Source organism: Bombina bombina, chromosome 4 (genome assembly GCF_027579735.1).
Source record: "Bombina bombina isolate aBomBom1 chromosome 4, aBomBom1.pri, whole genome shotgun sequence".
In the NCBI taxonomy this organism is placed as follows: Eukaryota; Metazoa; Chordata; class Amphibia; order Anura; family Bombinatoridae; genus Bombina; species Bombina bombina.
Genome location: NC_069502.1, coordinates 535,859,164 through 535,882,055, shown reverse-complemented (window position 1 = coordinate 535,882,055; position 22,892 = coordinate 535,859,164). Strand labels below are relative to the sequence as shown.

General features: G+C 41.4%; 1 protein-coding gene across 1 annotated transcript in view; it reads left to right on the top strand.

Moving 5' to 3' along the window:
- PHIP (pleckstrin homology domain interacting protein) overlaps nt 1-22,892 on the top strand; it is a gene marked incomplete in the record, with an annotated part of 1,163,892 nt that overhangs the window by 816,221 nt on the left and 324,779 nt on the right. Inside the window, 1 exon segment of the mRNA XM_053710468.1 lies at nt 14,480-14,541. Coding sequence (XP_053566443.1) covers nt 14,480-14,541 — 62 coding nt within the window.

Here is a 22,892-nt window from a genome sequence, read left to right as displayed (position 1 = left end):
CATTTTATTTGGGTATTTTGATATAATAATATCGGCAGGCACTGTTTTAGACACCTTATTCTTTAGGGGCTTTCCCAAAGCATAGGCAGAGCCTCATTTTCGCGCCGGTGTTGCGCACTTGTTTTTGAGAGGCATGGCATGCAGTCGCATGTGAGAGGAGCTCTGATACTTAGAAAAGACTTTCTGAAGGCGTCATTTGGTATCGTATTCCCCTTTGGGCTTGGTTGGGTCTCAGCAAAGCAGATACCAGGGACTGTAAAGGGGTTAAAGTTCAAAACGGCTCCGGTTCCGTTATTTTAAGGGTTAAAGCTTCCAAATTTGGTGTGCAATACTTTTAAGGCTTTAAGACACTGTGGTGAAAATTTGGTGAATTTTGAACAATTCCTTCATGTTTTTTCGCAATTGCAGTAATAAAGTGTGTTCAGTTTAAAATTTAAAGTGACAGTAACGGTTTTATTTTAAAACGTTTTTTGTACTTTGTTATCAAGTTTATGCCTGTTTAACATGTCTGAACTACCAGATAGACTGTGTTCTGAATGTGGGGAAGCCAGAATTCCTATTCATTTAAATAAATGTGATTTATGTGACAATGACAATGATGCCCAAGATGATTCCTCAAGTGAGGGGAGTAAGCATGGTACTGCATCATTCCCTCCTTCGTCTACACGAGTCTTGCCCACTCAGGAGGCCCCTAGTACATCTAGCGCGCCAATACTCCTTACTATGCAACAATTAACGGCTGTAATGGATAATTCTGTCAAAAACATTTTAGCCAAAATGAACACTTATCAGCGTAAGCGCGACTGCTCTGTTTTAGATACTGAAGAGCATGACGACGCTGATAATAATGTTTCTGAAGGGCCCCTAACCCAGTCTGATGGGGCCAGGGAGGTTTTGTCTGAGGGAGAAATTACTGATTCAGGGAACATTTCTCAACATGCTGAACCTGATGTGATTACATTTAAATTTAAGTTGGAACATCTCCGCATTCTGCTTAAGGAGGTATTATCCACTCTGGATGATTGTGACAAGTTGGTCATCCCAGAGAAACTATGTAAAATGGACAAGTTCCTAGAGGTGCCGGGGCTCCCAGAAGCTTTTCCTATACCCAAGCGGGTGGCGGACATTGTTAATAAAGAATGGGAAAGGCCCGGTATTCCTTTCGTCCCTCCCCCCATATTTAAAAAATTGTTTCCTATGGTCGACCCCAGAAAGGACTTATGGCAGACAGTCCCCAAGGTCGAGGGAGCGGTTTCCACTTTAAACAAACGCACCACTATACCCATAGAGGATAGTTGTGCTTTCAAAGATCCTATGGATAAAAAATTAGATGGTTTGCTTAAAAAGATGTTTGTTCAGCAGGGTTACCTTCTACAACCAATTTCATGCGTTGTCCCTGTCGCTACAGCCGCATGTTTCTGGTTCGATGAGCTGATAAAGGCGGTCGATAGTGATTCTCCTCCTTATGAGGAGATTATGGACAGAATCAATGCTCTCAAATTGGCTAATTCTTTTACCCTAGACGCCACTTTGCAATTGGCTAGGTTAGCGGCTAAGAATTCTGGGTTTGCTATTGTGGCGCGCAGAGCGCTTTGGTTGAAATCTTGGTCGGCTGATGCGTCTTCCAAGAACAAGCTACTTAACATTCCTTTCAAGGGGAAAACGCTGTTTGGCCCTGACTTGAAAGAGATTATCTCTGATATCACTGGGGGTAAGGGCCACGCCCTTCCTCAGGATCGGCCTTTCAAGGCAAAAAATAAACCCAATTTTCGTCCCTTTCGTAGAAACGGACCAGCCCAAAGTGCTACGTCCTCTAAGCAAGAGGGTAATACTTCTCAAGCCAAGCCAGCTTGGAGACCAATGCAAGGCTGGAACAAGGGAAAGCAGGCCAAGAAACCTGCCACTGCTACCAAGACAGCATGAAATGTTGGCCCCCGATCCGGGACCGGATCTGGTGGGGGGCAGACTCTCTCTCTTCGCTCAGGCTTGGGCAAGAGATGTTCTGGATCCTTGGGCGCTAGAAATAGTCTCCCAAGGTTATCTTCTGGAATTCAAGGGGCTTCCCCCAAGGGGGAGGTTCCACAGGTCTCAGTTGTCTTCAGACCACATAAAAAGACAGGCATTCTTACATTGTGTAGAAGACCTGTTAAAAATGGGAGTGATTCATCCTGTTCCATTAAGAGAACAAGGGATGGGGTTCTACTCCAATCTGTTCATAGTTCCCAAAAAAGAGGGAACGTTCAGACCAATCTTAGATCTCAAGATCTTAAACAAGTTTCTCAAGGTTCCATCGTTCAAGATGGAAACCATTCGAACTATTCTTCCTTCCATCCAGGAAGGTCAATTCATGACCACGGTGGATTTAAAGGATGCGTATCTACATATTCCTATCCACAAGGAACATCATCGGTTCCTAAGGTTCGCATTCCTGGACAAGCATTACCAGTTCGTGGCGCTTCCTTTCGGATTAGCCACTGCTCCAAGGATTTTCACAAAGGTACTAGGGTCCCTTCTAGCTGTGCTAAGACCAAGGGGCATTGCTGTAGTACCTTATTTGGACGACATTCTGATTCAAGCGTCGTCCCTTCCTCAAGCAAAGGCTCACACGGACATAGTCCTGGCCTTTCTCAGATCTCACGGATGGAAAGTGAACGTGGAAAAGAGTTCTCTATCTCCGTCAACAAGGGTTCCCTTCTTGGGAACAATAATAGACTCCTTAGAAATGAGGATATTTCTGACAGAGGCCAGAAAAACAAAGCTTCTAGACTCTTGTCGGATACTTCATTCCGTTCCTCTTCCTTCCATAGCTCAGTGCATGGAAGTGATCGGGTTGATGGTAGCGGCAATGGACATAGTTCCTTTTGCGCGCATTCATCTAAGACCATTACAACTGTGCATGCTCAGTCAGTGGAATGGGGATTATACAGACTTGTCTCCGAAGATACAAGTAAATCAGAGGACCAGAGACTCACTCCGTTGGTGGCTGTCCCTGGACAACCTGTCACAAGGGATGACATTCCGCAGACCAGAGTGGGTCATTGTCACGACCGACGCCAGTCTGATGGGCTGGGGCGCGGTCTGGGGATCCCTGAAAGCTCAGGGTCTTTGGTCTCGGGAAGAATCTCTTCTACCGATAAATATTCTGGAACTGAGAGCGATATTCAATGCTCTCAAGGCTTGGCCTCAGCTAGCGAGGGCCAAGTTCATACGGTTTCAATCAGACAACATGACAACTGTTGCGTACATCAACCATCAGGGGGGAACAAGGAGTTCCCTAGCGATGGAAGAAGTGACCAAAATCATTCTATGGGCGGAGTCTCACTCCTGCCACCTGTCCGCTATCCACATCCCAGGAGTGGAAAATTGGGAAGCGGATTTTCTGAGTCGTCAGACATTGCATCCGGGGGAGTGGGAACTCCATCCGGAAATCTTTGCCCAAGTCACTCAGCTGTGGGGCATTCCAGACATGGATCTGATGGCCTCTCGTCAGAACTTCAAAGTTCCTTGCTACGGGTCCAGATCCAGGGATCCCAAGGCGGCTCTAGTGGATGCACTAGTAGCACCTTGGACCTTCAAACTAGCTTATGTGTTCCCGCCGTTTCCTCTCATCCCCAGGCTGGTAGCCAGGATCAATCAGGAGAGGGCGTCGGTGATCTTGATAGCTCCTGCGTGGCCACGCAGGACTTGGTATGCAGATCTGGTGAATATGTCATCGGCTCCACCTTGGAAGCTACCTTTGAGACGAGACCTTCTTGTTCAGGGTCCGTTCGAACATCCGAACCTGGTTTCACTCCAGCTGACTGCTTGGAGATTGAACGCTTGATCTTATCGAAGCGAGGGTTCTCAGATTCTGTTATCGATACTCTTGTTCAGGCCAGAAAGCCTGTAACTAGAAAGATTTACCACAAAATTTGGAAAAAATATATCTGTTGGTCTGAATCTAAAGGATTCCCTTGGGACAAGGTTAAGATTCCTAAGATTCTATCCTTCCTTCAAGAAGGATTGGAAAAAGGATTATCTGCAAGTTCCCTGAAGGGACAGATTTCTGCCTTGTCTGTGTTACTTCACAAAAAGCTGGCAGCTGTGCCAGATGTTCAAGCCTTTGTTCAGGCTCTGGTTAGAATTAAGCCTGTTTACAAACCTTTGACTCCTCCTTGGAGTCTCAATTTAGTTCTTTCAGTTCTTCAGGGGGTTCCGTTTGAACCCTTACATTCCGTTGATATTAAGTTATTATCTTGGAAAGTTTTGTTTTTAGTTGCAATTTCTTCTGCTAGAAGAGTTTCAGAATTATCTGCTCTGCAGTGTTCTCCTCCTTATCTGGTGTTCCATGCAGATAAGGTGGTTTTACGTACTAAACCTGGTTTTCTTCCAAAAGTTGTTTCTAACAAAAACATTAACCAGGAGATTATCGTACCTTCTCTGTGTCCGAAACCAGTTTCAAAGAAGGAACGTTTGTTGCACAATTTGGATGTTGTTCGCGCTCTAAAATTCTATTTAGAAGCTACAAAGGATTTTAGACAAACATCTTCCTTGTTTGTTGTTTATTCCGGTAAAAGGAGAGGTCAAAAAGCAACTTCTACCTCTCTCTCTTTTTGGATTAAAAGCATCATCAGATTGGCTTACGAGACTGCCGGACGGCAGCCTCCCGAAAGAATCACAGCTCATTCCACTAGGGCTGTGGCTTCCACATGGGCCTTCAAGAACGAGGCTTCTGTTGATCAGATATGTAGGGCAGCGACTTGGTCTTCACTGCACACTTTTACCAAATTTTACAAGTTTGATATTTTTGCTTCTTCTGAGGCTATTTTTGGGAGAAAGGTTTTGCAAACCGTGGTGCCTTCCATTTAGGTGACCTGATTTGCTCCCTCCCTTCATCCGTGTCCTAAAGCTTTGGTATTGGTTCCCACAAGTAAGGATGACGCCGTGGACCGGACACACCTATGTTGGAGAAAACAGAATTTATGTTTACCTGATAAATTACTTTCTCCAACGGTGTGTCCGGTCCACGGCCCGCCCTGGTTTTTTTAATCAGGTCTGATAATTTATTTTCTTTAACTACAGTCACCACGGTACCATATGGTTTCTCCTATGCAAATATTCCTCCTTAACGTCGGTCGAATGACTGGGGTAGGCGGAGCCTAGGAGGGATCATGTGACCAGCTTTGCTGGGCTCTTTGCCATTTCCTGTTGGGGAAGAGAATATCCCACAAGTAAGGATGACGCCGTGGACCGGACACACCGTTGGAGAAAGTAATTTATCAGGTAAACATAAATTCTGTTTTTCTATGAGACCTTCTTTAACGGAACAATGACGGTTGAAGCTAGAGTTGGTGTTTGCCTATTAGAACCGTCAGTGTCTGTCTTTTCTTTCAGTCGCTCTTTGCATGGAGGTGGTAGGTTTCATGCTTGTGGCCTCGGATGCTATTCCATTTTGCTCGCTTCCATATGAGCCCTCTAGCTTTGTATCGTTTGCCAATGATACAGGGACAATTCTTAATCTCTCAGAGGACTCATTTACATTTCAGAATAAACCTGTTTTTGTCTTGGTAGCTGAACTATTAGCTCTTTTTTTTCAGGGTGGCTTCTTATGTTCATCCTTCTTGATCTGTAATCTCTACAGATGCATTTTTTTTTCAGAATGGGGTCTGACTGGAGGTCTCAGAAGGCACAAGGAGTTTGGTCTCCACAGGAGGCGAGGTTACCTATTAATGTTTCTCCTACATTGGTGTGTCCGGTCCACGGCTTCATCCTTACTTGTGGGATATTCTCTTCCCCTACAGGAAATGGCAAAGAGAGCACACAGCAAGAGCTGTCCATATAGTCCCCCCTCTGGCTCCGCCCCCCAGTCATTCTCTTTGCCTGCTCTGAACAAGTAGCATCTCCACGGGGATGGTAAAGAGTATGTGGTGTTAGTTGTAGTTTTATTTCTTCTATCAAGAGTTTGTTATTTTAAAATAGGGCCGGTTTGTACTATTTACTGTACAACAGAAAGTGATGAAGAGTTCTGTTAAAAGAGGAGTATGATTTTAGCAACAGTAACTAAAATCCATTGCTGTTCCCACGCAGGACTGTTGAAACCAGAGAACTTCAGTTGGGGGGAACAGTTTGCAGACTTTTCTGCTCCAGGTATGACTAGTCTCTTTTCTAACAAGACATAGTAATGCTAGAAGACTGTCATTTTCCCTTATGGGATCGGTAAGCCATTTTCTTAGACTCATAACAGAATGAAGGCTTATAAATGGGCTCTATACTGGTTGACACTATTGTGGGCTAAATTGATTGATTTATATATTATTTATATGACTTTTGGAGTGTTTTGTGACTTTGAAACACCTTTGGGAACGTTTTTATTACGCCTGGCAGTTGTTTAGACACCTAATCTAGTCAGGAAGGCCCCTTCACTCTGGTATGCAGAGGGAGGAGGCCTCATTTTCGCGCCTCAGTTGCGCAGTTACTTTTGGAAGCAGTGCATGCAGCTTCATGTGAGAGGGTCCTGTGGCCATAAAAACGATTTCAAGAAGGCTTATTTCTGTGGTGAATAACCCCCAAGGTAGGTAAAAGCTGCAGCAAAGGCTGTGGCAGGGACTGTAGTGGGTTTAAACTGGTAAATTGAACAATTAGCTCCAGTTTGCTCATTTAAGGGGTTAGAGAATTTGGTGTGCAATACTTTCAAAGCATTAAGACACTAGGGTGCAAATTTTGTAAAGATCGGATATTTCCTTCATAGTTTTTCAAACATTCAGAAATAAAGTGTGCTCTTTTTATTATTTAAAGAGACAGTAACGGTTTTGTTTAAAAACGGTTTTATTGCATTAATAGCCTGCCAAAGTCTGTCTAACATGTCTATACCTTCAGATAGCATATGTTCTGTGTGTATGGAGGCCAAGGTGGTTCCCCCTTTAAATGTATGTTCAAATTGTGCCATGGCGTCCAAACAAAGTAAGGACAGTACTGTAACATTTAATAAGGTTGCCCAAGATGATTCTTCAAATGAAGGTAGTGGGGATAGTTCATCATCCTCTCCTTCTGTGTCAACACCAGTTTTGCCCGCGCAGGTGACACCTAGTACATCTAGCGCGCCAATGCTTGTTACTATGCAGCAATTAACTGCAGTAATGGATAATTCTATAGCAAATCTTTTATCCAAACTGCCAGCATTTCCCAGAAAGCGTGATTGCTCAGTTTTAAATACCGAGGATGAGCAAGTGGGCGCTGACGATAATTTTTTTTGTTATACTCTCACACCAGTCTGAATTGGCAGTGAGGGGGGGTCTGTCTGAGGGAGAAATTTCTGATTCAGGAAACGTTTCTCAGCAGGCAGAACCTGATATCGTGGCATTTAAATTTAAGTTAGAACATCTCCGCGCCCTGCTTAAGGAGGTGCTAACTACTCTTGATGATTGTGACTCTTTGGCGATTCCAGAGAAATTGTGCAAAATGGACAAATTCCTAGAGGTCCCTGTGCACGCTGATGCCTTTCCGATACCCAAGAGGGTGGCGGACATAGTGACCAAGGAGTGGGAGAAGCCAGGTATACCTTTTGTCCCACTTCCTATATTTAAGAAAATGTTCCCCATTGTCGACCCCAGAAGGGACGCATGGCAAACAGTCCCTAAGGTTGAAGGGGCAGTTTCTACTTTGGCCAAGCGCACAACTATTCCCATTGAGGACAGTTGTGCTTTCAAAGATCCTATGGATAAAAAATTGGAAGGATTGCTTAAAAAGATATTTGTTCAGCAAGGTTTCCTTCTCCAACCAATTTCGTGCATTATTCCTGTCACCACGGCGGCGTCTTTTTGGTTCGAGGAACTAGAAGATTCGCTCCATAAGGAGACTCCATATGAGGAAGTCATGGACAGAATTCACGTACTAAAGTTGGCTAATTCCTTTATTTTAGATGCCGCTTTTCAATTGGCTAAATTAGCGGCGAAAAATTCAGGTTTTGCTATAGTGGCGCGCAGAGCACTTTGGCTAAAATCTTGGTCGGCGGATGTGTCGTCCAAGACAAAACTGCTTAATATTCCTTTCAAGGGTAAGACCCTTTTTGGGCCAGAATTGAAATAGATTATTTCAGACATCACTGGGGGAAAGGGCCATGCCCTCCCACAGGATAGGCCTTTCAAGGCTAAGAACAAATCTAATTTTCGTTCCTTTCGCAATTTCAGGAACGGACCGTCTCCTAACTCTGCAGCCTCTAGACAAGAGGGTAACGCTTCCCAGCCTAAACCAGCATGGAAACCAATGCAAGGCTGGAACAAGGGTAAACAGGCCAAGAAGCCTGCTGCTGCTACCAAGACAGCATGAAGGGGTAGCCCCCGATCCGGGACCGGATCTAGTAGGGGGCAGACTTTCTCTCTTTGCTCAGGCTTGGGCAAGAGATGTTCCGGATCCCTGGGCACTAGAAATAGTCTCTCAGGGGTATCTTCTAGAGTTCAAGAACCTTCCTCCAAGGGGAAGGTTCCACATGTCTCGCTTATCTTCAGACCAGATAAAGAGACAGGTATTCTTACATTGCGTAGGAGACCTATTAAAGATGGGAGTGATACACCCAGTTCCAACAGCGGAACAAGGTCTGGGGTTTTATTCAAACCTGTTCGTAGTTCCCAAAAAAGAGGGAACTTTCAGGCCAATTCTGGATTTAAAAATTCTAAATAAATTCCTCAGAGTTCCATCATTCAAAATGGAAACCATTCAAACGATTTTACCAACAATCCAGGAGGGTCAATACATGACTGCCGTGGACTTAAAGGATGCGTACCTACATATTCCTATCCACAAAGATCATCATCAGTTCCTAAGGTTCGCCTTTCTGGACAAACATTACCAGTTCGTGGCTCTTCCGTTCGGTTTAGCCACTGCTCCCAGAATTTTCACAAAGGTGCTAGGGTCCCTACTAGCGGTTCTAAGACCGAGGGGCATTGCGGTGGCACCTTACTTAGACGACATCCTAATCCAAGCGTCGTCCCTTTCCAGATCAAGGGCTCATACAGACATTGTATTAGCTTTTCTCAGGTCTCACGGGTGGAAGGTGAACGTAGAAAAGAGTTCCCTGTCCCCGTCTACTAGGGTTCCCTTTCTGGGAACAATAATAGATTCTGTAGAAATGAAGATTTTTCTGACAGAGGTCAGAAAATTAAACCTTCTAAACGCTTGTCAAATTCTTCAATCTATTCCTCAGCCTTCCATAGCTCAGTGCATGGAGGTAATAGGACTAATGGTTGCAGCAATGGACGTGGTTCCTTTTGCTCGAATTCATCTAAGACCATTGCAACTGTGCTTGCTCAAACAGTGGAATGGGGATTATGCAGACTTGTCTCCCCAGATTCAAGTAGACCAGGTAACCAGAGACTCACTCCGCTGGTGGTTGACTCAGGATCACCTGTCTCAGGGAATGAGTTTCCACAGACCAGAGTGGGTCATCGTCACGACTGACGCCAGTCTCTTAGGCTGGGGCGCGGTCTGGGACTCCCTGAAAGCTCAGGGTCTATGGTCTCGGGAAGAGTCCCTTCTCCCGATAAACATTTTGGAATTGAGAGCGATATTCAATGCGCTCCTGGCCTGGCCTCACCTAGCGAAGGCCAGATTCATAAGATTTCAGTCGGACAACATGGCGACTGTAGCGTACATCAATCATCAGGGGGGAACAAAGACTTCCTTGGCGATGGCAGAGGTATCCAAGATCATCAAATGGGCGGAGGATCACTCCTGCCACCTATCTGCAATCCACATCCCAGGGGTAGACAACTGGGAGGCGGATTATTTGAGTCGTCAGACTTTCCATCCGGGGGAGTGGGAACTCCACCCGGAGGTCTTTGCCCAGTTAACTCAACTATGGGGCGCTCCAGATATGGATCTGATGGCGTCTCGTCAGAACTTCAAAGTTCCTCGATACGGGTCCAGATCCAGGGATCCCAGGGCGACACTGGTGGATGCATTAGTGGCGCCTTGGTCGTTCAATCTAGCTTATGTATTTCCACCGTTCCCTCTCCTTCCCAGGCTGGTAGCCAGGATCAAACAGGAGAAGGCCTCGGTGATCCTAATAGCTCCTGCGTGGCCACGCAGGACTTGGTATGCAGACCTGGTGAATATGTCATCGGCTCCACCATGGAAGCTACCTTTGAGACAGGATCTTCTAGTACAAGGTCCATTCGAACATCCAAATCTAGTCTCTCTGCAACTGACTGCTTGGAAATTGAACGCTTGATTCTATCTAAGCGTGGGTTTTCAGATTCAGTTATAGATACTCTGGTTCAAGCCAGAAAGCCTGTGACTAGGAAGATTTACCATAAGATATGGCACAAATATATCCGTTGGTGCGAATCCAAGGGTTTTTCTTGGAGTAAAATCAAAATCCCTAGGATTCTTTCCTTTCTCCAAGAGGGTTTGGAGAAAGGTCTGTCAGCTAGTTCTCTAAAGGGACAGATATCTGCTCTGTCTGTCTTGTTGCACAAATGTCTGGCAGCCGTGCCAGATGTACATGCGTTTGTACAGGCGTTAGTCAGAATCAAGCCTGTTTACAGACCTATGACTCCTCCATGGAGTCTAAACTTAGTTCTTTCAGTTCTTCAAGGGGTTCCGTTTGAACCTTTGCATTCCATAGATATTAAGTTACTATCTTGGAAAGTTCTGTTTTTAGTTGCTATTTCTTCTGCTAGAAGAGTTTCTGAATTATCTGCTTTGCAGTTTACTTCTCCCTATCTGGTATTTCATGCAGATAAGATAGTTTTACGTACCAAACCTGGTTTTCTTCCAAAAGTAGTTTCCAACAGGAATATTAACCAGGAAATAGTTGTTCATTCCCTATGTCCGAATCCAGTTTCAAAGAAGGGAACGTTTGTTACACAACCTAGATGTGGTCCGTGCTTTAAAATTCTGTTTAGAAGCAACAAAGGATTTCAGACAAACATCATCTTTGTTTGTCGTTTATTCTGATAAGAGGAGAGGGCAGAAAGCTACTGCTACCTCTCTTTCTTTTTGGCTGAAAAGCATCATCCGATTGGCTTATGAGACTGCCGGACGGCAGCCTCCTGAACGAATTACAGCTCACTCTACTAGAGCTGTGGCTTCCACATGGGCCTTCAAGAACGAGGCTTCTGTTGATCAGATCTGTAAGGCAGTGACTTGGTCTTCTCTGCATACTTTTGCCAAATTTTACAAATTCGATACTTATGCTTCTTCGGAGGCTGTTTTTGGGAAAAAGGTTTTGCAAGCCGTGGTGCCTTCCGTTTAGGTAACCTGACTTGCTCCCTCCCTTCATCCGTGTCCTTAAGCTTTGGTATTGGTTCCCACAAGTAAGGATGAAGCCGTGGACCGGACACACCTATGTAGTAGAAAACAGAATTTATGCTTATCTGATAAATTTCTTTCTCCTACGGTGTGTCCGGTCCACGGCCCGCCCTGGCTTTTTAGTCAGGTTTAAAAAATTTTATTCCATACACTACAGTCACCACGGCACCCTATAGTTTCTCCTTTTTCTCCTAACCGTCGGTCGAATGACTGGGGGCGGAGCCAGAGGGGGGACTATATGGACAGCTCTTGCTGTGTGCTCTCTTTGCCATTTCCTGTAGGGGAAGAGAATATCCCACAAGTAAGGATGAAGCCGTGGACCGGACACACCGTAGGAGAAAGAGATTTATCAGGTAAGCATAAATTCTGTTTTTAGAACTCTGTGCAATATTCAGGGTCCTTCAGGGTTGGCCTTCGTTTAAAAGTGATTTTTTTTTCTCTGTAGAATGTTCGATAATGTTAGCTTATGTCTATCATCAGTAGGGGAAATTACAGTTTCCTAGTTAATTATGCAGACTATCTCAAATTTTTTCCTGGGCAGAAGCTAATTGCTGTTTGTTTTCTGCAAAGCAGTTTCTTTTATAAAGGTGGTAAGAGCTACTCCTGTGAATTACTTTCCCTGCCACTAGGAGGAGGCAAAGATTCCTAAACCCCAAGAGCTCTATATAACCTCTCCCAACTCTATGGTAGTTAGTCTTATCTTTGTCTCTGGTGGAGGAAGGTGAAGATGCGCAAATTATTTCTTTGTTGAGAGGGGTTCTCTGATTGATTTGAGGCCAATGTCCCCTCAGAAAACTGTGTTTGTCAGAGGGAAGTTAAGGAGTACAGGTTGTGACTCATTTTTTCTTTCCCATGAGAATTTGTCACTGACCTCCCACGGATGTCACAGGGACTTGACTTTTGCCTCTTTCTACTTGGTCTACGGATTACTCCTATCTTATGTCCTCTGCTGATATGTTTTCAGTACTGGACTGATATACTGTGTTTCTAGCAGGAGAGTGTTTTTGGTAAATATTGCTTATTTTTTCAAACACTCTCTTGACCTTATATTTGGGCAAAATGATATATGTTTATATATGGCCTTGTAAACTTCTGATTCTGTCCTACTTTGGAAACTAAAGTATATGAACACTTTTACTACCAATATTAAATGTGTGATTATATAACCAAGCTGAGGTATCTATCCCAGCATATTTATGGGATAAGAATAAAGCTGTACTGCTCACTTTACTTAATTTAATAGCATAAATCATATGGTGCAACCTAGAAAGGGGAATTATATAAACATGTGTGAAAAGACTACACAAATCAGTGCGGTCCAAAAGTCTAGGAAAAATAGCACCTATAAGACAATATTATCATATCTAAAGGAAGGGGACAACATGCGCATTCAGTGTAAAAAATCTTCAAATACATTTATTAATAAAAACATGTACACATAAAAACACATATAGGTTGGGGATCCCCATGATTAATAATATGCAACGATATAGCTACTCAAGTGGTGCACCACTAAAAATGTACAACTGTCCCAAACATTTGCTTGGAAACGATATGCAAAGCAAGAAAGCATAGATATTAGTAAGGCTCAGCAAAGCAAACAGATCCACTAAAGTTCTCCGATTAGTGCTGTGAAGCGTATTGCACAAACAAGGTCAGCTTTTAGCAGTTTTAGCTGTTTTTGCTAAAAGCTGACCATTCCTTGTTTGTGCAATACGCTTCACAGCACTAATTGGAGAACTTTAGTGGATCTGTTTGCTTTGCTGAACCTTACTAATATTTATGCATCTACGCTTTCTTGCTTTGCATATTGTTTCCAGGCAAATGTTTGAGACAGTTGTACATTTTTAGTGGTGCACCACTTGAGTAGCTATATCGTTGCATATTATTAATCATGGGGATCCCCGACCTATATATGTTTTTATGTGTACATGTTTTATTAATAAATGTGTTTGAAGTTTTTTTGCACTGAATGCTCATGTTGTCCACTTCCTTTAGATATAATAATATTGTCTTATAGGTGCTATTTTTCCTAGACTTTTGGACCGCACTGATTTGTGTAGTCCTCTTTCTTTTCACACATGTTTATATATTTATGGGAAACTTGTTTTTATGTTCTTATTTATTCTGACCAAGTTAATACTGTACTTGCTTCCAAAATTATGTTGTTATGGGAATTTCTTTTTTTATACTTAACTACTTTTTGTAGTTTTATAATTAAATGGAGTTTTTCAGCTTTTGACCCTAAATGTTGTCTTTCCTTCACTTAGAGAATTCTCTCTTTGGACATATACTCTTTGTAATGGAGTCTTCTGATCCTGTCCCTAATCCTACTTGGGAAGCTATTGTTTACAATGTTTATTGTATACAAGCTTCCTTATACCTGTACATATAAGCTTTATTTATTTGTGGATTTTACTGTTTATACAATTTTCTACTTGCCTGTAGTTGTATGCTATAATGGAGCTTTTCTTATTCCGTCCTGAATCTGCCTTAGAAGCTGGGCCCTTTGAACACTTTCCTTCCAATGTTAGATATGTTTATTGCTAAATTGAGGTATTTCCTCCTGCATATTTTGGGTGACCAATGTTTAATTATGTTAATACAGTCTAACCCAATTTTGTTTCTATGGGAATTACTGCTTCTTTTGTTTCTTCTTTAAAAATTCAACAAGACTTTGCTCCTAAAATAAAACAATTCTTCTGATTTTTTTGAATATGCTCGCAGCTCTTCAGCCTTTATGTGAACATTAAAGACCAGTTAAGAATTCACCCTTTACTGTTATTTCTGATGTTTCTTTAACTGCTGAAGTTTCCTCTGAGGTTTAGGGTTTTTTCTTCTGTTCTTCTCTATAATTTATCCTTTCGTTTTTAGTAGAACATGTCTCTCTTTTCTTTTTCTTCTTTTTTTGCTCACATTTTTTTCCCTGCTCCTATTTTGTTTGCTCTTATTACTTTTCCTTCCTATTTGTGCTCCACTATAGGATAGACAAACTGAGGTGCTAATGAGGTGGGAGGGGCTTTTATAGAGTTCTTGGAGTTTGGGAAACTCTGCCTCCTCCTAGTGCTAGGGAAGAGTAATTCCCAGTAGTAATGGATCGTGGACTATCGCTACCATGAAATAAAAGCATATTTATTTATTTTTAAAGAGAAAAAGAAAACATTCTCACCAATTTTGTTATGCTTGTTTCTAGTTGGGACAATGGAGATACAGAGAAGATGAGCCCTTGGGATATGGAGAATATACCTAACAATGGTTTGTATTGGTTTGTTGCAAATTCTGACAAAAAATCTGATTGTTGTGGAAAAAAGAAAAAGTGAAATGCTGAAACAGAGCAAAGCAATGCTTTTCATTTACATATAATGTGTGTGTGTAATATATATATATATATATATATATATATATATATATATAATATGTGTGTGTGTGTGTGTATGAATGTGTAAATGTGTGTATGTATTTATGTATATATATATATATATATATATATATATATATATATATATATATATATATATATATATATATATATATATATATATATATACATACACACAGTTTTGTGTTATATACACAGTTTTGTTTGTGTGTTTATCAGATTTCAGCTTTCTCTTGGTATCTATATATGTATATATTTTTTTCTCACATTCATTGGGACAGTAAATGAGCAAGAAAGGATTTCGGGACAGTAAAGTAAAATTAAACGTTCATGATTCAGACAGATCATGTAATTTTGAACAACTTTCCAGTTTACTTCTATTATCAAATGTGGTTTATTCTCTTTGTATTCTTTGATGGAGAAATAATGCACTGGAAGCTAGCTGAACGCATTTATTGAGCCAATTACAAGAGGCAAATGTGTGTAGCCAACAATCACCAGCTAGCTCCCAGTAGTGCATTGCTTCCTTTGAGAATATGCACATGCCCTTTTCAACAAAACCAAGAGAACAAAGTAGTAGTTAATTTAAATGTCTTACAATGACATTCTCTTTCTGAATCATATCCCTTTAATGTCAAGAGAACACTTGGATAATGTCAGAAACATCAAATAATAAATCTGCTTCCTTTGCTCATGATTCTATTATTTTAAAGGCAAACTTACAGGGACAGTATAGTCAAAAAGTTAAATACAATAATTTAATAGTGAAATATGTATAGACAAAATTTGTCATTGAAACTTAATAAAAATGTTGCTGCTAAATTAGTTAAAGGGACTGTCTATACCTTTGTCATCTTAAAGTCTTAACTTAAATTAAGCTGCAAATAGCCTCTTGCACCCCTTTCTATATCATGCAGAAGGAACCATAAACAAGTTATTTTAAAATGAATATTGTTTCTGGCTACTTTGAAATGGCTGCAAAGTCCACTGATATCACAATCTGAGCATCATCTAGGCACTCCGCTGAATAGCTTTGACTGTCTGTTGAATCCAACTGGTGAGTCTTTTGTAACTAGTGACCATTTAATGCAGCCCAGATCTTGATGTCATCAGTGGGTGGAGCTTGGCAGACATTATTATTATCAGTTATTTGAAGAGCGCCAACAGAATCCGCAGCACTAAATATATGGGTCTAATATGCAAGGTGACAATTATGGGAGACAAAGGGATAGAGGGCCTTATCAAGAGTTTCACTGTTGTAAATCATCTCCCATGAAGGTGATCTACAAAGCAGGTATGCTTGTAGGCTTACATGCTAAGGGGGTTCAAGTGGATAACTAAAGGAGGAGAGGAACTAAGATAGGAAAATGTTAGTATATATTATATGCATCCCTAAACAGTTGAGTCTTTAGGCAACGCTTGCAAGTTTGGAGAAGTCTTGTAGAGATAACAAGAAGTCTTGTAAGGAGATTACAAGAGAGGAGGAGAGAAGTAGATCATGAGCAGAAAGAAGGGATCGGGAGGGAGAGTATCTGGAGACTAGGTTGGAGATTTATTGTGGAAAAGTGTTATTGAGAGCTTTAAACGTTAGAGTCAGGTTTTTATGTTTTATTCTAGTGTTTAGTATAAGCCAGTGAAGGGACTGGCAGAGAGTTGCAGCAGATAAGGAGCGATGTGTAAGGAAGATGGCATTTATTATTGATTGTAAGGGAGATAGACAGCAGCTAGGGAGGCTGGAGAGGGTGGAGTTGCAATAGTCAAGGTGGAAAATGATTAGATAGTGGATTAATGTCTTACTTGTGTCTTGTGTGAGGAAGTGTCAAATTTTGGAGATGGTTTTTAAGGTGGAGGCGGCAGGAATTGGCCAAAGCCATTTCAAATTGGCCAGAAACAATATTCATTTTAAAATAACTTTTTTTACTGTTCCTGCTGCATGATATAGAAAGGGGTGCAGGAGACTTTTTCTTTCGTGTAATTGGCAAGAGTCCATGAGCTAGTGACGTATGGGGTATACAATCCTACCAGGAGGGGCAAAGTTTCCCAAACCTCAAAATGCCTATAAATACACCCCTCACCACACCCACGATTCAACTTTTCCTCCTATGGAGGTGGTGAAGTAAGTTTGTGCTAACATTTCTACGTTGACATGCGCTTCTCAGCATTGTTGAAGCCAGATTCCTCTCAGAGTACAGCGAATGTCAGAGGGATGTGAAGGGAGTATCACCTATTGAATGCAATGATTTCCCTAACGGGGGTCTATTTCATAGGTTCTCTGTTATCGGTCGTAGAGATTCATCTCCTACCTCCCTTTTCAGATCGACGATATACTCTCATATACCATTACCTCTACTGATAACTGTTTCAGTACTGGTTTGGCTATCTGCTATATGTGGATGTGTGTCTTTCGGTAAGTATGTTTTTTATTACTTAAGACATCTCAGCTATGGTTTGGCACTTTATGCATTTATATAAAGTTCTAAATATATGTATTGTATTGAGTCAGGTTCATGTATTTCCTTCTGCAGACTGTCAGTTTCATATTTGGGGAAAATAAACATTTTAAGAAATATTTTTCTTTCCTGGGGTTTAGTCTTTTTTCTTCTATAAGGTACGACGAGTCCACGGATTCATCCTTTACTTGTGAGATATTATCCTCCTGCTAACAGGAAGTGGCAAAGAGCACCACAGCAGAGCTGTCTATATAGCTTCTCCCTTAGCTCCACCCCCCAGTCATTCTCTTTGCTTACTCTATGAACTAGGAAGGGTAAAGTGAAAGAGGTGATAAAATATTAGTTTCTTTCATGTAATTGGCAAGAGTCCATGAGCTAGTGACATATGGGATATACAATCCTACCAGGAGGGGCAAAGTTTCTCAAACCTCAAAATGCCTATAAATACACCCCTCACCTCACCCACAATTCAGTTTTACAAACTTTGCCTCCTATGGAGGTGGTGAAGTAAGTTTGTGCTAAGATTTCTACGTTGATATGCGCTTCTTAGCATTGTTGAAGCCCGATTCCTCTCAGAGTACAGCGAATGTCAGAGGGACGTGAAGGGAGTATCACCTATTGAATACGATGATTTCTCTAACGGGGGTCTTTGTCATGGGTTCTCTGTTATCGGTCGTAGAGATTCATCTCCTACCTCCCTTTTCAGATCGACGATATACTCTCAAATTTACCATTACCTCTACTAAGAACTGTTTTAGTACTGGTTTGGCTATCTGCTATATGTGGATGGGTGTCTTTTGGTAAGTATGTTTTCATTTACTTAAGACACTCTCAGCTATGGTTTGGCACTTTATGCAAAATATATAAAGTTCTAAATATATGTATTGTACTTATATTTGCCATGAGTCAGGTTCATGTATTTCCTTCTGCAGACTGTCAGTTTTATATTTAGGAATATAATCACTTTAAAAAATGTATTTCTTACCTGGGGTTTAGTCTTTTTCAATTTGACTACTTTTTGCATTTGCGGGTATTAGGCCTGCGGGTGCGTCAAATGTTAGACTTTATTACGTCATTTTTGGCGCAGGAAATTACGTTTTTGACGCAACTTCGTAATTTCCGGCGTCATACGTGACGTCGAGACCTTTCACACGGCAGCGTCATTAGTGACGCAAGTGTGTCATTTCCGGTCATTTTTGGCGCCAAAAAAGTTTGTTTCGTTGTGCGTCATACTTGGCGCCAATTTTTTTCTTCATTATTTCAATACCCCATTGTTGTTTGCCTCCTGCTTTCTTTTCTATCAAGAGGCCTATGCTTTTGCATTTTTCCCATTCCTGAAACTGTCATTTAAGGAAATAGATAATTTTGCTTTATATGTTGTTTTTTCTCTTACATTGAGCAAGATGTCCCAATCTGATCCTGCCTCTGAAGTTTCTGCTGGAACATTGCTGCCTGACATGGGTTCTACAATAGCTAAGTGCATTTGTTGTAAAATTGTAGAAATTATTCCACCGAATGTCATTTGTAATAGTTGTCATGATAAACTTTTACATGCAGATAGTGTTTCTATCAGTAATAGTACATTGCCAGTTGCAGTTCCTTCAACTTCCAATGTGCATGATATACCTGTAAATTTTAAAGAATTTGTTTCTGAATCTATTATGAAGGCTGCATTTCCACCTTCTAATAAACGTAAAAGGTCTTTTAAAACTTCTCATTTAGCTGATGAAATTTCAAATGACCAGCAACATAATAATTCATCCTCTTCTGATGAGGATCTATCTGAAACAGAAGATCCTTCCTCAGATTTTGACACTGACAAATCTACTTATTTATTTAAAATAGAGTATATGCGTTCTTTATTAAAGGAAGTGTTAATTACTTTGGATATTGAGGTAACCAGTCCTATTGATGTTCAGTCTAATAAACGTTTAAATGCTGTTTTTAAACCTCCTGTGGTTTCCCCAGGTGTTTTTCCCATTCCTGAGGCTATTTCTGATATGATTTCTAAGGAATGGAATAAGCCAGGTACTTCCTTTATCCCTTCTTCAAGGTTTAAGAGATTGTATCCTTTACCAGCAAAATCTATAGAGTTTTGGGAAAAGATCCCCAAAGTTGATGGGGCTATTTCTACTCTTGCTAAACGTACCACTATTCCTATGGAAGATAGCACTTCCTTTAAGGATCCTTTAGATAGGAAGCTTGAATCTTATCTAAGGAAGGCCTATTTATATTCAGGTCATCTTCTCAGACCTGCTATTTCTTTGGGTGATGTTGCGGCTGCATCAACTTTCTGGATGGAAAATTTAGCGCAACATGAATTGGATTCTGACATATCTAGCATTGTTCGCTTACTGCAACATTCTAATCATTTTATTTGTGATGCCATTTTTGATATTGTCAAAATTGATGTTAGATCCATGTCTTTAGGTGTATTAGCTAGAAGAGCTTTGTGGCTTAAATCTTGGAATGCTGATATGACATCTAAATCTAGATTACTATCTCTTTCTTTCCAAGGTAATAATTTATTTGGTTCTCAGTTGGATTCTATTATTTCAACTATCACTGGAGGAAAAGGAGTTTTTTTGCCTCAGGATAAAAAACCTAAGGGTAAATCTAAGGCTTCTAACCGTTTTCGTTCCTTTCGTCAGAATAAGGAACAAAAACTCAATCCTCCTCCCAAGGAATCTGCTTTCAGTTGGAAGCCTTCCTCAAATTGGAATAAATCCAAGCCATTTAGGAAACCAAAGTCTGCCCCTAAGTCCGCATGAAGGTGCGGCCCTCATTCCAGCTCAGCTGGTAGGGGGCAGATTAAGGTTTTTCAAGGATTTTTGGATAAAATCTGTCCAAAATCTTTGGATTCAGAGCATTGTCTCTCAAGGGTATCGAATAGGATTCAAAGTAAGACCTCCGTGAGAAGATTTTTTCTCTCACGCATTCCTGTAAATCCAGTAAAAGCTCAGGCTTTTCTGAAGTGTGTTTCAGACCTGGAGTCTTCAGGGGTAATAATGCCAGTTCCTCCTCAGGAACAAGGTTTGGGGTTTTATTCAAACCTATTCATTGTACCAAAGAAAGAAAATTTGTTCAGACCAGTTCTGGATCTGAAAATTTTGAATCGTTATGTAAGAGTACCAACTTTCAAGATGGTGACTATAAAGGACTATTCTGCCTTTTGTTCAGCAAGGACATTATATGTCCACAATAGACTTGCAGGATGCATACCTTCATATTCCGATTCATCCAGAACACTATCAGTTTCTGAGATTCTCTTTTCTAGACAAGCATTACCAATTTGTTGCTCTTCCATTTAGCCTAGCAACAGCTCCAAGAATCTTTTCAAAGGTTCTGGGTGCCCTACTATCTGTAATAAGAGAACAGGGTATTGCGGTGTTTCCTTATTTGGACGATATCTTGGTACTAGCTCAGTCTTTACATACTGCAGAATCTCACACAAATCAACTAGTGTTGTTTCTTTGGAAACATGGTTGGAGGATCAATTTACTAAAAATTTTCTCAATTCCTCAGACAAGGGTCACCTTTTTAGGCTTCCAGATAGATTCAGTGTCCATGACTCTGTCTCTAACAGACAAGAGACGTTTAAAATTGGTCGCAGCATGTCGGCTCCTTCAGTCTCAGTCATTCCCTTCAGTGGCTATGTGCATGGAAGTTTTAGGTCTCACTGACTGCAGCATCAGACGCGATCCCCTTTGCTCGTTTTCATATGAGACCTCTACAGCTTTGTATGCTGAATCAATGGTGCAGGGATTATACAAAGATATCACAATTAATATCCTTGAATCCCAATGTACGACACTCTCTGACATGGTGGATAAATCACCATCGTTTGGTTCAAGAGGCTTCTTTTGTTCGCCCAACCTGGACTGTGATCACAGCAGATGCGAGTCTTTCAGGTTGGGGAGCTGTTTGGGGGTCTCTGACAGCACAAGGGGTTTGGAAATCTCAAGAGGCGAGATTACCAATAAATATTTTAGAACTCAGTGCAATTCTCAGGGCTCTTCAGTTCTGGCCTCTACTAAAGAGAGAACCGTTCATTTGTTTTCAGACAGACAATATCACAACTTTGGCTTATGTCAATCATCAGGGTGGGACTCACAGTCCCCAAGCTATGAAAGAAGTATCTCGGATACTTGCTTGGGCGGAATCCAGCTCCTGTCTAATCTCTGCGGTACATATCCCAGGTGTAGACAATTGGGAGGCGGATTATCTCAGCCGCCAGACTTTACATCCAGGGGAGTGGTCTCTCCATCCAGATGTGTTTTTTCAGATTGTTCAGATGTGGGGGCTTCCAGAGATAGATCTCATGGCCTCTCATCTAAACAAGAAACTTCCCAGATACCTGTCCAGGTCCAGGGATGTTCAGGCGGAAGCAGTGGATGCGCTGACACTTCCTTGGTGTTATCAACCTGCTTACATCTTCCCGCCTAGTTCTCCTTCCAAGAGTGATTTTCAAAATCATCATGGAACAGTCTTTTGTGTTGCTGGTGGCTCCAGCATGGCCACACAGGTTTTGGTATGCGGATCTGGTTTGGATGTCCAGTTGCCCGCCTTGGCCACTTCCGTTACGGCCGGACCTACTATCTCAAGGTCCGTTTTTCCATCAGGATCTCAAATCATTAAATTTGAAGGTATGGAAATTGAACGCTTAGTTCTAAGTCATAGAGGTTTCTCTGATTCAGTGATTAATACTATGTTAGAAGCTCGTAAATCTGTCTCTAGAAAGATTTATTATAGAATTTGGAAGACTTACATTTCATGGTGTTCTTCTCATAAATTCTCCTGGCATTCTTTTAGAATTCCTAGAATTTTGCAGTTTCTTCAGGATGGTTTGGATAAGGGTTTGTCTGCAAGTTCCTTGAAAGGACAAATCTCCGCTCTTTCTGTTTTATTTCACAGAAAGATTGCTATACTTCCTGATATACACTGTTTTGTAAAGGCTTTAGTTCGTATTAAGCCTGTCATTAAGTCAATTTCTCCTCCTTGGAGTCTTAATTTGGTTCTGAGGGCTTTACAGGCTCCTCCATTTGAACCTATGCATTCTTTGGACATTAAACTACTTTCTTGGAAAGTGTTGTTCCTTTTGGCTATCTCTTCTGCTAGAAGAGTTTCTGAGCTATCTTCTCTTTCTTGTGAGTTTCCTTTTCTGATTTTTCATCAGGATAAGGCAGTCTTGCGGACTTCTTTTCAATTTTTACCTAAGGTTGTGAATTCTAACAACATTAGTGGAGAAATTGTCCCTTCTTTATGTCCTAATCCTAAGAATTCTTTGGAGAGATCCTTACATTCTTTGGATGTGGTAAGAGCTTTGAAATATTATGTGGAAGCTACTAAAAATTTCAGAAAGACTTCTAGTCTATTTGTTTTATTTTCTGGTCCTAAGAAAGGTCTGAAAGCTTCTGCTATTTCCTTGGCTTCTTGGTTGAAACTTTTGATTCATCAAGCTTATTTGGAGTCGGGTCAAACCCCGCCTCAGAGAATTACAGCTCATTCTACTAGATCAGTCTCCACTTCATGGGCTTTTAAGAATGAAGCTTCAGTTGATCAGATTTGCAAAGCAGCCACTTGGTCCTCTTTGCATACATTTACTAAATTCTACCATTTCTCCTACATTGGTGTGTCCGGTCCACGGTTTCATCCTTACTTGTGGGATATTCTCTTCCCCTACAGGAAATGGCAAAGAGAGCACACAGCAAGAGCTGTCCATATAGCCCCCCCTCTGGCTCCGCCCCCCAGTCATTCTCTTTGCCGCTCTGAACAAA